Genomic DNA, 19,630 nt, shown 5'->3' with positions numbered 1-19,630 from the left:
ACTGAGTCTGTGTTTAACTATAGTGGACAGACATTTTTCCAGCCGGAGAGGTTGCTGTGCCAATAATTTCTGCTGGCACGTAACTAATAATATTCTCTTCCGAAAGAGCCATAAACATGGCGCAGCTGCAGATATTTCAAAAAGGGGGCATACGCCAATGTATACTGAACCTGCAACCATGCAAAATACTTTAGCTCTGATTCACTCAGAATAAGAGAGACTTGCCAAATACCCCGACTCCTCCAGGATCCCATTTTGTGCAACTCTTGGAGCCAAGGAGCTTCCCATAGTGATGCCAATGTTTACGGTGTTTAACCCTTTCCAATCCAGTGTCGGACCTCACCCGATATTGAGGTTTCTGTACATAGTTCTGATGTCAGGTGAGTTCTGGCACGTTTCTAACACTATGCTCTCCAATGGAGCGCTGTCCTGCATACTGTAACATACATATACAGAACAACCTCCGACATCAGACCTTTGTCCTGTATACTGTAATATACATATACAGAACAACCTCCGACATCAGAGCTCTGTCCTGTATACTGTAACATACATATACAGAACAGCCTGCGACATCAGAGCTCTGTCCTGTATACTGTAATATACATATGCAGAACAACCTCCGACATCAGAGTGCTGTTGTGTATACTGTAATATACATATGCAGAACAACCTCCGACATCAGAGCTCTGTCCTGTATACTGTAATATACATATGCAGAACAGCCTCTGACATCAGAGCTCTGTCCTGTATACTGTAACATACATATACAGAACAACCTCTGACATCAGAGCTCTGTCCTGTATACTGTAACATACATATACAGAACAACCTCCGACATCAGAGCTCTGTCCTGTATACTGTAATATACATCTACAGAACAACCTCTGACATCAGAGCTCTGTCCTGTATACTGTAATATACATATACAGAACAGCCTCCGACATCAGAGCTCAGTCCTGTATGCTGTAATATACATATACAGAACAGCCTCCGACATCAAAGCTCTGTCCTGTATGCTGTAATATACATATACAGAACAGCCTCCGACATCAGAGCTCTGTCCTGTATGCTGTAATATACATATACAGAACAGCCTCCGACATCAAAGCTCTGTCCTGTATACTGTATTATACATATACAGAACAACCTCCGACATCAGAGCTCTGTCCTGTATACTGTAATATACATATGCAGAACAACCTCCGACATCAGAGCTCTGTCCTGTATACTGCAATATATATATACAGAACAGCCTCCGACATCATAGCTCTGTCCTGTATACTGTAATATACATATACAGAACAGCCTCCGACATCAGAGCTCTGTCCTGTATACTGTAATATACATATACAGAACAGCCTCCGACATCAGAGCTCTGTCCTGTATACTGTAATATACATATACAGAACAGCCTCCGACATCAGAGCTCTGTCCTGTATACTGTAATATACATATACAGAACAGCCTCGGACATCAGAGCTCTGTCCTGTATACTGTAATATACATATACAGAACAACCTCCGACATCAGAGCTCTGTCCTGTATACTGTAATATACATATACAGAACAGCCTCCGACATCAGAGCTCTGTCCTGTATACTGTAATATACATATACAGAACAGCCTCCGACATCAGAGCTCTGTCCTGTATACTGTAATATACATATACAGAACAGCCTCCGACATCAGAGCTCTGTCCTGTATACTGTAATATACATATACAGAACAGCCTCCGACATCAGAGCTCTCTCCTGTATACTGTAACATACATATACAGAACAGCCTCCGACATCAGAGCTCTGTCCTGTATACTGTATTATACATATACAGAACAACCTCCGACATCAGAGCTCTGTCGTGTAATATACATATACCGAACAGCCTCCGACATCAGAGCTCTGTCCTGTATACTGTAATATACATATACAGAACAGCCTCGGACATCAGAGCTCTGTCCTGTATACTGTAATATACATATACAGAACAGCCTCGGACATCAGAGCTCTGTCCTGTATACTGTAATATACAGGAGAGAACAATCTCCGACATCAGAGCTCTGTCCTGTATACTGTAATATACATATACAGACCAACCTCCGACATCAAAGCTCTGTCCTGTATACTGTAATATACATATACAGAACAGCCTCCGACATCAGAGCTCTGTCCTGTATACTGTAATATACATATACAGAACAACCTCCGACATCAGAGCTCTGTCCTGTATACTTTAATATACATATGCAGAACAACCTCGGACATCAGAGCTCTGTCCTGTATACTGTAATATACATATACAAAACGGCCTCCGACATCAGAGCTCTGTCCTGTATACTGTAATATACATATACAGAACAACCTCCGACATCAGAGCTCTCTCCTGTATACTGTAATATACATATACAGAACAACCTCCGACATCAGAGCTCTCTCCTGTACACTGTAATATACATATGCAGAACAACCTCCGACATCAGAGCTCTGTCCTGCATACTGTAATATACATATACAGAACAGCCTCCGACATCAGAGCTCTGTCCTGTATACTGTAACATACATATATAGAACAACCTCCGACATCAGAGCTCTGTCCTGTATACTGTAATATACATATGCAGAACAACCTCCGACATCAGAGCTCTGTCCTGTATACTGTAATGTACCTATACAGAACAGCCTCCGACATCAGAGCTCTCTCCTGTATACTGTAATATACATATGCAGAACAACCTCCGACATCAGAGCTCTGTCCTGTATACTGTAATATACATATACAGAACAGCCTCCGACATCAGAGCTCTGTCCTGTATACTGTAATATATATATGCAGAACAACCTCCGACATCAGAGCTCTGTCCTGTATACTGTAATATATATATGCAGAACAACCTCTGACATCAGAGCTCTGTCCTGTATACTGTAATATACATATACAGAACAGCCTCCGACATCAGAGCTCTGTCCTGTATACTGTAATATACATATACAGAACAACCTCCGACATCAGACCTCTGTCCTGTATACTGTAATATACATATACAGAACAACCTCCGACATCAGAGCTCTGTCCTGTATACTGTAATGTACCTATACAGAACAGCCTCCGACATCAGAGCTGTCTCCTGTATACTGTAATATACATATGCAGAACAACCTCCGACATCAGAGCTCTGTCCTGTATACTGTAATATACATATACAGAACAACCTCTGACATCAGAGCTCTGTCCTGTATACTGTAATATACATCTACAGAACAACCTCCGACATCAGAGCTCTGTCCTGTATACTGTAATATACATATACAGAACAACCTCCGACATCAGAGCTCTGTCCTGTATACTGTAATATACATATACAGAACAGCCTCCGACATCAGAGCTCTGTCCTGTATACTGTAATATACATATACGGAACAGCCTCGGACATCAGAGCTCTGTCCTGTATACTGTAATATACATATACGGAACAGCCTCGGACATCAGAGCTCTGTCCTGTACACTGTAATATACATATACAGAACAACCTCCGACATCAGAGCTCTGTCCTGTATACTGTAATATACATATACAGAACAGCCTCCGACATCAGAGCTCTGTCCTGTATACTGTAATATACATATACAGAACAACCTCCGACATCAGAGCTCTGTCCTGTATACTGTAATATACATATGCAGAACAACCTCGGACATCAGAGCTCTGTCCTGTATACTGTAATATACATATACAGAACAACCTCCGACATCAGAGCTCTGTCCTGTATACTGTAATATACATATACAGAACAACCTCCGACATCAGAGCTCTGTCCTGTATACTGTAATATACATATATAGAAGAGCCTCAGACATCAGAGCTCTGTCCTGTATACTGTAATATACAGATACAGAACAGCTTCCGACATCAGTGCTCTCTCCTGTATCCTGTAATATACATATGCAGAACAACCTCCTACATCAGAGCTCTGTCCTGTATCCTGTAATATACATATGCAGAACAACCTCCTATATCAGAGCTCTGTCCTGTATACTGTAACATAGATGTACAGAACAGCCTCCGACATCAGAGCTCTGTCCTGTATACTGTAATATACATATACAGAACAACCTCCGACATCAGAGCTCTGTCCTGTATACTGTAATATACATATACAGAACAACCTCCAACATCAGAGCTCTCTCCTGTATACTGTAGTATACATATGCAGAACAACCTCCGACATCAGAGCTCTGTCCTGCATACTGTAATATACATATACAGAACAGCCTCCGACATCAGAGCTCTGTCCTGTATACTGTAACATACATATACAGAACAACCTCCGACATCAGAGCTCTGTCCTGTATACTGTAATATACATATGCAGAACAACCTCCGACATCAGAGCTCTGTCCTGTATACTGTAATGTACCTATACAGAACAGCCTCCGACATCAGAGCTCTCTCCTGTATACTGTAATATACATATACAGAACAACCTCCGACATCAGAGCTCTGTCCTGTATACTGTAATATACATATACAGAACAACCTCTGACATCAGAGCTCTGTCCTGTATACTGTAATATACATATACAGAACAACCTCCGACATCAGAGCTCTGTCCTGTATACTGTAATATATATATGCAGAACAACCTCCGACATCAGAGCTCTGTCCTGTATACTGTAATATACATCTACAGAACAACCTCCGACATCAGAGCTCTGTCCTGTATACTGTAATATACATATACAGAACAACCTCCGACATCAGAGCTCTGTGCTGTGTACTGTAATATACATATACAGAACAGCCTCCAACATCAGAGCTCTGTCCTGTATACTGTAATATACATATATAGAACAGCTTCCGACATCAGTGCTCTCTCCTGTATCCTGTAATATACAGATACAGAACAGCTTCCGACATCAGTGCTCTCTCCTGTATCCTGTAATATACATATGCAGAACAACCTCCTACATCAGAGCTCTGTCCTGTATCCTGTAATATACATATGCAGAACAACCTCCTACATCAGAGCTCTGTCCTGTATACTGTAACATAGATATACAGAACAGCCTCCGACATCAGAGCCCTGTCCTGTATACTGTAATATACATATATAGAACAACCTCTGACATCAGAGCTCTGTCCTGTATACTGTAATATATGTATACAGAACAGCCTCCGACATCAGAGCCCTCTCCTGTATACTGTAATATACATCTACAGAACAACCTCCGACATCAGAGCTCTGTCCTGTAATATACATATACAGAACAACCTCTGACATCAGAGCTCTGTCCTGTATACTGTAATATACATATACAGAATAACCTCCGACATCAGAGCTCTGTCCTGTATGCTGTAATATACATATACAGAGCAACCTCCGACATCAGAGCTCTGTGCTGTATACTGTAATATACATATACAGAACAACCTCCGACATCAGAGCTCTGTCCTGTATGCTGTAATATACATATACAGAACAACCTCCGACATCAGAGCTCTGTCCTGTATACTGTAATGTACATTTACAGAACAGCCTCAGACATCAGAGCTCTGTCCTGTATACTGTAACATACATATACAGAACAACCTCCGACATCAGAGCTCTGTCCTGTATGCTGTAATATACATATACAGAACAACCTCCGACATCAGAGCTCTGTCCTGTATACTGTAATATACATACACAGAACAGCCTCTGACATCGAAGCGCTGTCCTGTATACTGTAATATACATATACAGAACAGCCTCCGACATCAGAGCTCTGTCCTGTAATATACATCTACAGAACAACCTCCGACATCAGAGCTCTGTCCTGTATACTGTAACATATATATACAGAACAACCTCCGACATCACAGCGCTGTCCTGTATACTGTAATATACATATACAGAACAGCCTCCGACATCAGAGCTCTGTCCTGTATACTGTAATATACATATACAGAACAGCCTCCGACATCACAGCGCTGTCCTGTATACTGTAATATACATACACATTACAGCCTCAGACATCAGAGCTCTGTCCTGTATACTGTAATATACATATACAGAAAACCTCCAACATCAGAGCTCTGTCCTGTAATATACATCTACAGAACAACCTCCGACATCAGAGCTCTGTCCTGTAATATACATATACAGAACAACCTCTGACATCAGAGCTCTGTCATGTATCCTGTAATATACATATACAGAACAACCTCTGACATCAGAGCTCTGTCATGTATCCTGTAATATACATATACGGAACAGCCTCCGACATCAGAGCTCTGTCCTGTATACTGTAATATACATACACAGAACAGCCTCAGACATCAGAGCTCTGTCCTGTATACTGTAATATACATATACAGAACAGCCTCCGACATCAGAGCTCTGTCCTGTATAGTGTTAGAAACGTGTTATACACATTGTATGCAGTTATAGGATGCCTCTCTATGGCACTGCATTACAGAGATTGATAGATATCATTAGAGAAATTAGAAACGAATGATCTTATTATATAAATAGGTATTATCAATATACATATATTTACAAGATTATGACAAATGACCTTCTTGATGTGAAACTCCCGTTAAATTTTTAAAAAATTGCTAATAAAATCATCACAACGTTCATTTTTATGGGTTTCTGTTGAGTAATTCCAAAGAATCCACAACGCACTTCCCACCCAAAATAAGTAAGAACTGAGGAGATTGAGGGTGGTGGGGAAATTGGATTGGAAAGGGTTAATGTCCATGAGTTCTCTGACTTTCCACCGAACTTTATGCATAAGGGTGAAAGTAGGGAGATAAGTTGTATGTTTAGCGTGGAGCTGAAATAATGCTCATTGGGTAGTCTTTCATACTGCAGCTACAGCCATCGGGGCCGACACAGTTCTGTACATATAGGTGTATAGCTGAAAGTGTTGCTCCCATTTAGTGGGCTTCTGCAGCCAGTTTATACAGGCAGATACATCATTGGTTCACTAAACCATTCACATCCGATGTATAAGTGACTGAGAACCACTGGACGATCGCTGTTTAAACTGTTTGATGTCACTCTTATCTATTTCTCTAGCTTATATAGCGCCAAAATATTCACCGCGCTGTACACACCTTTTCAACACTCCCTGTTCCCTACGGGACTTACAAACTAAGTTGCCCAACACGTTCACACACGGGCCAGCTTTGCATCAAGTCAGTAGAAGCCCTTCCCAACTACCATAAGGCTATATTCGTCCTTACTGCCTGTGTCTAATGCAGTTAGGATGTATATAGATATCAGCGGAAGTCAAGCCTGTTCCATAAGAGGCAGGTGTCGGTTGTTGAAGACAACCAGCACCCACCCGCCATCAGAAAAAGTGATGTCACGATGCAGAATCTCAAAGTCCTGCAGTTTTCACACCACTAAGCCTTATAATAGTCTGACACTACCTGTTCTGGAGAGAAAACTGTTCAGCAGCCATCTCATTATAATGACAGACAAGAGTACAACAACCGGTGACCTAGGCAAGACTGTGCCATAAAATGTAATTGGTGGTGATCATTTCGATGGGATGAATTTATATTTCCAGATGGCTCCGTTAAGCCGCAGGATTAGTTGTGCCTTTTGGTTTCCGAGAGTGTGGAATTAACATGAAGTACAATATGTCATCACAAATTTGTAGAATACGGGCAGACGTTCTATACTGTTAGAACTATCCTAAGGTATTGAGTTGCTGGGTGGTACACAAGTGGTTAAATCATTCTAAACAAATCAGTTGTTCGATAGTTGGAGCAAGTAAAATGCCCTTTTGGTTCTTTTTGACTCTCCTTGGAGTTCATAGACTTCCTCTGAGACCGTGCATGTCTCGCTTCATTCTCCAAGGAAAGCTATTCAGATCTGAAAGGGCACAGCTGGGCTCGGGCTGGCCTACAGGTGAACAGGCGGATGCCCCGGTGAGTCCTAAGCCAGGAGTCAGACCCCCTTACCCCTTCCACTCTGATTGACCCACCAGCCCCTAACCCCCACACGGGCAGCAGCACATGGCCCGCTACACTTGTTGCAGTGCATACAGATAGGCATCGTATCAGCCAGCCTACACCTCGATATAATAAAGTGGTTAGATCATCTATGTATATAGATGCAGCGGGTGGGGCGGCCACTATCCTTCTATCGTATGCCCCGTTTTTCTAAGTTGTACTGTCGGCCACCAGAATGAATCTTATCGGTGAGCTCTAGGCACCCCAGTCCGACACTGGACACCACTCCATTTGAATGCTTCTGCTTTGTTTAAGCAGGTGGTCTCGGCATGTGGCCCCCCACCAATCACAACTTCTGACATGTTGCTAAGATATGTCAGAAGTTTTCTGCATTAGCAGGTAGACGGTAAGCTTTAGTCAGTAATACAGCAGTTGTCCTCCAGGGGGCGTACAGCTTGTCGGTGACATTACATCCTCTACTTGTGTGTCTTCTTTACAGATGAGATTTGTGAGTATTTTGGTGTGAAGATTGGCATGTACTTCTCGTGGCTCGGCTTCTACACCTCGTCGCTGGTTTACCCCGCTGTCTTCGGTATGATGCTTTGGTTCTTCACAGAATCGGACCAGGTAGGCGATCTCCTTGAGAAATAAATTGGCTTTTTGTAAAGTTAACTAATATTGTTGTTCTTGCATAATGTTGGTGTTGGCGGGTGATAAATAACAGATTATCAGCGATTACCCTATTTTATTGAGGGTATTTTTTACACATAATAGAAAAATCTGCATCAAAAACCGCCTTCCAATAGGTGGCGCTGCAGAGGTATTGTTCCATCTTCCTTATTTGCATATTTCCCAGAAGAGCATGCATGGCCTTATAAATCTCCTCACTCACCTCCTAGGGGCTCTCTCCCTAGGGAGAAATGTTACCCCTCCTGACCCACATCACAGGCCTCTCACCAGCCAAGCCAGAAACCTACTGCACACTGATGACGGGCACAAAAACTAAAAACGCTGCCAGTGTATGGAGTCTGGCTTAGTTTTGAAATCCCAGTCATTGTTATGAAGACTTGTATAGAGAGTCTGACATTGATTTGCAGGAATGCTGCCTTCCAATAGATGGCGCTGCAGGGGTATTGTTCCATCTTCCTAGTCGGTGTTGTAGTGGCAGGGAAAAGTATTTTCTGTCATAACTTTCAAATAATTATGTGGTTGCTAAACATTGTCCTGCCCATTTAGTGTAACCAGGGGAGGGAGGACAATGCGGATGGCAGTAAGAAGGGGAAATCTTAGGCTGGGTTCACACAGGGCGTATTCCCGTCGGAAATCTTGCGGTTTGGCCGCAGCAAAAACCGCAAGATTTCCGCCGGGAGAACCGCCGCGGAAAAAGCCGCGGCGGCTTTAAAGCGGCCCGGCCGCTCGCTTTTCCGTTGCGGCCGGCGCTCCCATAGAGGAGAGCATGGCCGCGACGAAAGTAGATAATAAACAGACATGCTGCATCTTTTGAAACCGCGGCGGCCGCAGCCGCGGTTTCAGCCGAACTTACCGCAGCGGATTAGCCGTCCCGTGTGGACGAGATTTCTGAGAAATCTCATCCACATGGCTGGCTAATCCCGAGATTAGCGGCCGCGGGCGGATTTGCCGCGGCTGAATTCCGCGCGGCAAATCCGCCCTGTGTGAACCCAGCCTTAGAGCTTTATTTAATCTCTCTTGGCAGGCAAAACTCCTAATCAGACTTGAGACACTCTAAAAAGTGATCTAGCAAACCCCGAAGACCAACAGCTATTAGTGTCCACAGTCCAGATGTCACATCACGGCAGCACAGATAGACCTACAAGTCCAAGGAGAGCAGGCTGTGCCAACAATGCAACCAGGGGCTTTGGAGGATGAAGCCCTCTACAGTCTGCCATGCCTTTAAATACTCAATAGGGAGGGATTCTCATTTAGGGCTCACACCCACTGGCGATAGATTTTTCTGCAATGCAAGAGTGAGTGAAAACGCATGATAATGAAACCAATGCTTTTCAATGGTTTCATTGTCATTAGCGATGTTTTCCCTGTAACTTCACTCATTGTTTTCAATGGGTCGGCAGCAGCAGCACTAGCCCCATTGAAAACATAGGGAGTACATCACGCTCCCCTGACACAGCTGTGACAGCTATGGCAGGGGATTTCTTCATCCCTGTGGGGACCACCAGAATGAGGGAATCCCCTGCCACAGCTGTGGCAGAGGTCCGCAATGTTATCCCATTGCTTTCAGAGGGCTGGGGTTGCTGCAGCCCAATTGAAAGCAATAAAACGAAGGCCACCACCGCGGTGATAATTATGGGGGAAGGGCTTGAAATATAATCTCTTCCCTAAAAATCAGCTCTGGCTGTAAAAAAAAACATTAACTCACCTGTAAGAGCCATCCCATTCTTCTGGAGGCTGGGGATTGAAAAATACCCACCCCCAGAAAGCGTTGCCTCTGATTGGCTGAGCACTGTGACCAATCAGAGGTAATGCCAAGCCGTCATTGAATTTTTTTTACAGCCAGGGCTGATTTTCAGGGAAGGGTTATATTTCAAGCTCTTCCTCGAAAATCATCACCACTGGTGGTGGCCTTTGTTCTATTGCTTTCAATGGGGCTGCAGCAGCATCGGTCCCATTGAAAGCAATGGGATAGCATTGCAGACCTCTGCCACAGCTGTGTCAGGGCAGCGTGATGGACTCCCTTTGAAAACAATGGGTGATATCGCAGATTTTTCTTAGCCCTGCGAAGCTTAGTGAAAACATTGCAAATGAGTATGAAACCATTAAAATCATTGGTTTCATTATCATGCGTTTTCACTCATTCTCGCATCGCAGAAAAATCTATCGCCAGTGGGTAGGCTGTGATCAATCCCCAGACGTCAGCTCCATAGAGGAGGAAGAGAAACTATGCATCTTGCTGGGGGGAGAGGGAAACGTAGCGGCTACAGCAGCACAATGCGCCTTCCATGGAGGGATGATTATACCATGACTTCTATAGACGCTAACCGCCTGCTGTTCCTCGTTGCCTTATTTTGCACCTACTTTGGCAATGCTAATGTGCATGTGTAAAGGCTTTCCGAACTTCCAGTAGTTAGCTTAACTAGTTCAGTTCTCCAATATAAAAGAGAGGTTCCATCTAAGATAACTGTGCACCTCAAGGTAACTTTTACGCGCATTGCGTGATGCACAAAACGCGCACTGAAACAGACCTCATTGTTTTCAATGAGTTTATCTACAGTTTTTCTATTGCACCGATGCTCCTAGATAGAAAGATCACAGCATGTTCCATTGTTCTGTGAGGCTGCAGAAATATTGCATCCAATAGATGAGAAAAAAATTGCATTGGACTCACATTGACATGCGAGTTTTGTGCAAGTGCGATTTTTAATTTTTCCTTTTGAAAATACATGCGATTTGTGTGAAAAACTTGCATGAAAATTGCATGTTTGTTGGTGCGATTTTTCTTGTAAATTGCAATGCACTCGCAGTGAATATCACAATTTTACAAGTGCAATATCGATTCAGGATTCTCTGACTAATATGACACTTGCCGTAGAAGCAGAAACAAAAAATGCCAACAGCACGCATAATACATTTACTATCAGAGGTATATATACCTATAATTAATACTCCAACCACATTAAATAATGCAAGGTTCTTGGTATATAATGTGATCGAATTACATTGGCCCGTCTACCAACGTCCAGGTGACCTTTAATTTGACACTTGCCCTCTGAACGTGCATTCACACGGGTGAGCGCAATAATTGCAAAATTTTGCTTAAAAAACACATTGCATCTCTTTACTTGCAATTTTCATGCACGTGAAAAAGTCGCAAGTGGTTTCAATGGTAAAAATAAAAAATTTTTTTTTTAAAGATACAGTAGGAAATAATGCTCCTACGAGGAATCTCCCAAAAATAAGATATACGGTGAGTTTTGTTTTTCAAGCTAGCAGCATCCCTGGTGTATAAACACATTGCAGTCAATATGCTATTGGACGAAGCTCGCCCGTGTTGACCGTTACTATTAGTTGTTGGCTTCCATAATCACATCCTCTATGAAGGTACTATGTAGTTGTACCTTATTTTCCATAATTACTCTATATTTCGGGTGTCTGTTGCTATAAGTAAGACGTTCCTGTTAGCGCTTTGTGTTCTGCTTCTCCTCCGCAGACCAGCCGTGACATCTGCTGCGTGGTCTTTGCACTCTTCAATGTCGTTTGGGCTACTTTGTTTCTAGAAGGCTGGAAGCGGAGAGGAGCAGAGCTGGCCTACAAGTGGGGGACACTAGATACCCCTGCGGAGTTCATTGAGGAGCCACGACCACAGTTCAGGGTAAGTGAGAGGAGATGACAGACAAGAATGCGGTATTATTCTATGGGGTTTGTAGACTTTGCCTAATAATGTGAATAATCTGTTGTATACATTTCATACACTGTCTTTTACCTGTCTGCAAAGTCAGCTTTATCTCTATTCACAATAGGGCATCAAGAGAATCAGTCCAGTGACCAATTGTGAGGAGTTTTACTATCCCCCATGGAAGCGACTCCTATTCCAGTCCTGCGTCAGTCTGCCTGTCTGCATGTCTTGTCTCTGCTTCGTCTTTGTTGTGATGCTTGCTTGCTTCGAGCTGCAGGTAAGTGAATCTTAAACTCCTTCAGTCCATGTGTCATTCGTCACTTCATAGAAGCTCAGTAACTAATCAATCTGTCGTGACTTAGAGGTGACATTAAACGTCTACACGGCAATGAGTTTGTTTTACTAGAGAGATATATGTCCGCCTGTAAAAAGTGTACATGCCCTCTAGAAAATGCTGACTAATGAGATTTATTGCTTTACCCCCTAGCAGTTTAGGACGAGCTCTGTCCATTCTGCGAGAAAAGAACATTAACAGTGTAGAATAAACCAAACTGCTTTAAGTACCTGTAACTCTGGTTCTATCAGGGTTACCAACATTCCGTTTGGAGTCATTTTCAGGCTATGATCCTTAGTTTTAGTGTGTGTGCACAGAGGAGGAGGAGAGACCAGCAACAGCAGAGAAGCTCTGGGATTCTTCTGTACAGCTCTATGAATTTTTGTTCATGTTGTCACCCCTTCCATCAATTAAAAAGCATATTTGCTCTCTGATTGTCACACATGGGTTCTTTTTTTCCCCAGAAAATGCTGCAGTTATTGCTGACCGTGGCATCTAAACATTTTTCCCCTTACACAGGGTTTTATATATTGCAAAAATGAGAAGAACAAAAAAATAAACTCTACACATAATTGGTATCACCACATCTATAACAATCCATACTATCAAATATTCCATTATCAATCATGGAAACTTCTACTAATAAAATCCAAATATAGCAGTTTACTGTTCATCTCGCTTCCCCTAAACACAAAAAAACAATTTTATAAATCATATATGCCTCAAAATGATACCAATAAAACTAAAAGTTGCCCCACTAAAAACAAGCCTGATACAGCTGTCAACTGAAAACTAAAAAAACACTGGTCCTGGAATTCGGCGCCACATAAGGTCTTTATGTAAGAAAACAAAAAAGAGTTTTATATGGTGCAAAAGTGGTAAAACATAATAAAACCTCTCTAAATTTAGTGTTGTCATAATCGCAATGACTCGAGTAGAATAGAAGTAACATAATATTTTGCCATACTGTGAATGCCAAAAAAAAATCAATAAAGGTTGTTCAATACAAAATTGTGCCTATAAAAACTAGAACCTTAAACCCGACCCTCAAAAAACAAGGTGTCACACAGCCACACTGATGGAGAAATAAAGTTATGACCGCGGGAACACATAAAGGGTTTAAGATTTTTTTCTTATGTCACTAAGGAGTTAAAAATGCACGTAAGGCGACTGAGTTCTGCGTCAAATACATTTACGCGAGACATTAAATTCAAAACCTACGATAAAAAAAGTGACATTTTGGGTGGGTTTTTCCAATTTTTTTACGTAACTATTGGAAGCAAGAGGGAAATTGGAGCCCCATAAGGGCTGTAAAGGCCTACCACGGCTGGTTAACTAGAGGTAGTGGACTACAGGACCTCTACACTCCCTTTAATTTTATAGGGTTAAAGGTGGTGGCGGCTCTAATTTCTTGAAACTTGTCATTGTGGTTAGATAAAATGTCAGCATATTTGGATTTTTTCCCTAACCTTTCATTGCGGTCGCCTGTAGATACTATGAGTTGAGTCCGGATACACATACAATGGTATACAGACTGAAAACTGCAAATATTTAAAAATACATACCCCAAAAAGTCACCAAAAACTAGCAGCTGTTCTAGTCATCTTGTCCCAAGAAATGTAAACGACAGCGCTGAAGAGGGAGGAAGGTGATACCTGAGCGCTGAGTGATGCCAAGCATGTGACCTGGTAGAGGGGTCGACAGGATAGTCATACACTAATATACATAAAAAACTAAGTCAGTCTAAAATAAGAGGCCAGTGCAACAACACACGGGGTAAGAAATAGTAGAAGGACTAAAAAGGGAGTGGACCGATGTTGAATGTGGTGATCAATCCATACCAGGAGAAATCAAGCAGATGATCAGTCCAGATGGCAGGAGGACCACATTCTTCTACAATCTTATTTTTTGTATAGTTCCATATTTTAATGTTATTTTCTACCCCAGGGATATATTTCTGTCTTCCTCTGTTTTGTCGTTTGCACTTTCCATATAGCCAGCCCTATCTGTCTGATAGTTTTTTTTATTAGTTAGTGTAAAGGGGTTCCCCCACTTCTAGCTGTTTTCAGACAGCTCCATACATTGCACAGTGGCCCAGCGTAATACTGCAGGCTGAATCCTAGTCTTTCCTACTGCGAATTTGCCAGTACAACAGAATTATAGAGACTGTCTGCGAGTTTGGATTGATTGCGCTCCCATTTCTCCATTTTTCCTTGATATAGTAGATATGTGATACATTTGTCCTATCAGATCTTGTTATGTAGATATCAGAAAAAAGACACATGTCCATAATGTTCTACCAATCACAGGCCTATCTGTTTGATCCAAAGAAAGACTAACCACCACCCCCTCGATGATTGAAGTCAATGTTGGGTCATGGGGAAGAAAAGATTCCTTCCTGACCATCGATAAGGTCCCTTTACACGGGAAGGGTATCACTTGAATAATTGTTAGAAACAGTGAATTTGGGAGATAGTTACCCCGTGTACAAGTGGCCGCCAACAGGGCCCTGAGCGATAAATCTCTCACCTGTTGGAGTCACAGTAGTTTTTAGCTCACCTAGTAACCAAGCGACTACCGGCCCGTGTGAACAGGCAGTTGCTCATCTATGAACGACTCCTGTTCATGGTGAATGGAGGTGACCAAAAGAGATCTCCACCGCACTCCGTCTCCATACTCTGAATGACTGGCGATAGTCGTCCCGTGTAAAGATACCTATAGGCTGTCTCATGATTCCCCTGGATCAGCCCTCTACCCCTGGTAATTATAACTCTCTATATACTGTTAGTCACAAAATAAAGACCGTAGTTTATACTTCTGTTACCCCATGCAGAGCGTTCCAAAATCTGACTACTCTTCCCTTTTTTTTGTAGGAGTTTGTCCTCAGTATCCGAGAGCTCCCAAGGCTCGTACGCTTCTTTCCCAAGATCCTTCTGGCTGTTATAGTTAGTTCCTGTGATGAAGTGTACAGGAAGATTGCGTACTGGTTAAATGATATGGGTATATGTCATTAACTCGCTTGTTACTGTCATGTTTTACTTTTCATTGTATTGTTCCTCAACTGTAAACGTTGCAGATTCACATACCCTGCATTAGATTAAAGCGAACCTGTCACCAGCTTCATGCTGCCTGAACCATGAGTAGCATTAACCCAGGACTGATATGCCCATTCGGCCAAAGTATATTTCATTATGAAAGGCTGCTGCGTTTCGCAAAAAACATACGAAGAAGTTTGATTTGGAGCCTAGAAGGAACGCAGCTCTGAGTCAAAGAGATGGCCCATGCTGGGCTCCTGCCACCTTTGTCATCAAGACTGATATGTCTCTTCCTATACACAAGAGGGAGAGGAGCTCTTATTCTTGCACTCTTGATGCTGTGGATGGGCAAGAGCCCGGCACGACCCGCCTCTGACTAAAAAGCTCAGTTCTACGTTAAACTTCGGAGTGTTTTTTTTTTTATTCCTGAAGCGGCCGCATTTCAGAATAAAAAACAAATGGGCATATCTGTCCTGTGTTCATGCTGCCCGCACCTGGTGAGGGGTTCACTTTATGCTGGCCATAGACTTTAGTACATTTAAAAATAATTTCCAGTGTCAGAGGAAACAACTTTTTGGTTGGTTGGATTGGATTTTATCAGGTCCTTTGATTTTCCCCCAGCTCTGGTTGACCTTGGGTTTCTTATATCTATGGCCAGCTTTATTTCTCTGTTACGCAGTTTGACCACATACAGTTGTTGTACAGGTTTCATGATTTTCCCATGTTTATCGGCCTTCTTCCCTCTTTCACTCTCCTTACAGAGAATTACCGTTTACAGAGTGCCTATGAGAAACATCTAATCATCAAAATTGTTTTAGTAAGTAATGTTCCAAATTGGTGGGTTGTCTAAAACGGTTGGCAGTAAATAATAGAGGCTGCACTGTCAGACTGACGGGGATGCTCCTCTCAAGTCTGTTCATACAGGGGAGCTCAGAAGTAGCAGCAACTGTCTATAATTTGGAAGCCCTGTAATAACACTTGATGATATTAATTAACATTCAAAGGGATTTTTCCAGGGTCTGTGTCTGGTGTTGTAGTTCAGCCCCACTCATATGAGTGTAGCTGAGCAGTCAATGGACAGACATGGTTCACAAAATATACATTCTTTACAAAAAAGAAATTCCGCCCCTAGAAGGAGTTGTTGTTTGGCTGCAAAACTTGTCATGCAGTTCCATCTCAGGCAGATCTGTAAATGATGAGAGTTGTGGTGATTAGATGGACGGTTTTGTCACCTGAGGCACTAAAAGTGGTTCCCTCTTGGCCTATAAAAGGCTCTCGGAGGCTCCTTGTGTGTAGTGACCTCTTCTTCTGCTTGTGTAGAGCTTGTTGACCACTAGACGCCTCTATGATGCAATCGATGAGTGATTCTTATGCTCCACCCCTGGTGATGTCATCGATCGCGCCCCTGGTGACGTCATCGAAGGTCCTACAAAATATATAAAACACAGAGTCTGACCGACAGAAGAAAAACACAGTTAGGGCTCTTGGAAGGGAGGACAAAAGTAGCAAAATGAAAATACAACTATGCCGTTATTATCTCAGAAGACACAGCTCAGCGGTCCTGACAGAACACACTGACCTACCTCCACCACAGAGATCTGGTGGGCTAACGGACCTGTAATGATGTCACTGCTATGGGAGGAGCCAAGCTGTGTTTGTCTTGTGTGGTAATCAAGCTACTGTGAGTGTGATGTGCCACCAGAAACACTGGGACTGTAATGTCCTAATAATTACTAGTTCCATTTATACCGAGCAGAAAAAAGGAGCCCCCAGCGCAGATGTGAAAGCGGCCTTTTTAGAGGCCCTGCTGATAGTCTTATATATTTGGAAGCATTGGTGTGAGTTGTATGGACGCACGCGGCCGGGTTCATTCCTGGCCGACCCTTATAAGACCAAAGCTGCTTACTGAAAGTTATTACACGGTTACAAAGTGTGTTTCTTTTCTCTTCCATTTAGTTCCAGTTTGTAAATTCCTACCTGAGTCTTTTCTACATCGGTTTCTACCTCAAGGACATGGAGCGACTCAAGGAGGTGAGTGCAGCATCCTTTTCCAGCATTTCTAGTTACAATGTTGGTCTTGTGACGATTGACATCTGGGCCATTGCTTCTTCACATCTCTATAAAGAGGCTGTGTTCCCACTGACCGAGCGCTGTGGCGCCACATGTTTTTGCCGATAAAACATGATGCAGCTTTACTGTTAACTTATAGCCTAGACCCGCTGTATGGCCTTAGCGAGGGTTGAGTAATGTATACACACATGCAGGGTGCAGTCCATAAGTATTTGTGCAACGGCACGGTTAGTAGGTCTGACCCTTTATTCCATCCCACCACATCTGTAATGATAAGACGGTGACTCTGATTGTCTGATTATTTCTATCATGCATACATGATCTGGCAGCTCCCTTCCTTCATCAGGCCATTTTATCCGCTTCTCTCGTCTTCCATCATGATCAAGGTCACTGTTTGATGGGGTCGGACATGCATGTCTGGGAAATGAAATGGCTTAAAGGATAAGTTCAATGATTTTATTTTTTTTTGCTAAGGATTATTTTACTGCAGAAAGTCCATTTCTGGCTGTAACCGCTCTCTACTTACAGTTCCTGCTGAGTCTTATTCCTCTTATGAAGCCGTTCAGTACTATAAATTGCACAGTCGGCTTGACTGCCATATCCCCTGTCCCTGCTTTGTATTGCAATCCCAGTTTAATTTTAGTTAACCCCTTAAAGACCAGGGTGTTTCGGTCCTAAAGGACCGGACACTTTTTAGCAATTAAACCCATGTGGCGGTTTTATGACCCTATTTTTCTTTTTCCTATCCTGCCATAAAAATGTTTTCCATCACACACAGGGCTATTTTTTAGGACTTTTTTTTGCTGAAAATGTATTCAGTTTTTTTGTTTTATTAGGGGTAAAAGTTATTTTTATATGTGTAGTTCTTTATGTTATTGTAAATATAACTATTTTAAAAATAAAGTACAGGAATGGGTTTTCCATCTTGTTTCAGACATTTTGATATAAAATTTGTATAATCTCAGATTACAGGGCGCGTATGGCGACGGTTTAGGTTAACACTGCTGGGGGGTCGTTTTCTATTTTCCATATATATTTTCTTCGCTTCCTTTTGTAACTTTTGTTTTTTTTTAACATCTATGTTCCCCCATGACGTCGTATAAGACCCCTGGGGGTCATTCACACTATATGTATTTGTTTTTAGTTCACAATTTTCCACTGTAACAAGAGCATCCATAGAAGCCCCTGTTACAGGGAAAACCATCCCCCCTAGTGCAACAGTAGGCCGCAAAGACCCTGCATCTCTGCAATGCCAGGGGTCGCTGGCGATCACGTGATAGCTGGGTCCCGTGCAGGAAATGGCACTGCCGCTTCTTGCACTCTCTACATTGGAGCTTGTAAAGGACAAGGCAGAAGCCGTTAAAAAACACTTCTATCGGCTGTCACTGACAGCTGAGAAGCAGACCTGCTCCTGCTACATTGCAGGAGCTTTGTGTGCCATATTTTTTACTATTGGCCAGGATTAAAGTCCAGGGCCAAGTAAACAGAGTTCCTCTCCCTGTTTCCAATACTTTACAGCCAGGTGTGAGCATTTTCTGTATGCATGCGGTAAATGGCATTGAACTCATTGTGCTGCTTATATCTTCATCAACGCAGACTGGATTAAAACAGAATCACATGTTACACGGTCTCTACTGCAATCTCTTAAGGAACTGTATACATTTAGTGGTCCCCCGTTCAAGAAAGCTTTAGTGGGATGCCCGTTTTAATATTAATTGGCACCACTAAGTGATGGCAGATACAGTCACACTAGTGATGCCTACATCTCTTATGAATGGATGCAGCAGGTCAATTCTATGAATTTGATGGCTAAATACTAGAGTCATTCCTTTTCCATTGTATATATATTTGTCAAGGCTGAAATAAATGACCAAATGT

At 42.5% G+C, this 19,630-nt stretch overlaps 1 protein-coding gene across 2 annotated transcripts in view; it reads left to right on the top strand.

Moving 5' to 3' along the window:
• ANO8 (anoctamin 8) overlaps nucleotides 1–19,630 on the top strand; it is a 139,748-nt gene that overhangs the window by 73,754 nt on the left and 46,364 nt on the right. For both annotated transcript variants that reach the window (XR_010792884.1, XM_066604504.1), the window contains exons 7-12: nucleotides 8,444–8,571; nucleotides 12,128–12,289; nucleotides 12,438–12,590; nucleotides 15,521–15,647; nucleotides 16,444–16,499; nucleotides 17,639–17,713. Coding sequence is in view for 1 of the 2 variants with exons in the window: in XM_066604504.1 (XP_066460601.1) it covers nucleotides 8,444–8,571; nucleotides 12,128–12,289; nucleotides 12,438–12,590; nucleotides 15,521–15,647; nucleotides 16,444–16,499; nucleotides 17,639–17,713 (701 nt within the window). In the remaining variant the exon portion in view is untranslated. The remainder of the gene's footprint in view (nucleotides 1–8,443; nucleotides 8,572–12,127; nucleotides 12,290–12,437; nucleotides 12,591–15,520; nucleotides 15,648–16,443; nucleotides 16,500–17,638; nucleotides 17,714–19,630) is intronic.

This window comes from Eleutherodactylus coqui, chromosome 5, assembly GCF_035609145.1.
Source record: "Eleutherodactylus coqui strain aEleCoq1 chromosome 5, aEleCoq1.hap1, whole genome shotgun sequence".
Taxonomy (NCBI): Eukaryota; Metazoa; Chordata; class Amphibia; order Anura; family Eleutherodactylidae; genus Eleutherodactylus; species Eleutherodactylus coqui.
This window is presented reverse-complemented; position numbering and strand designations above follow the sequence as displayed.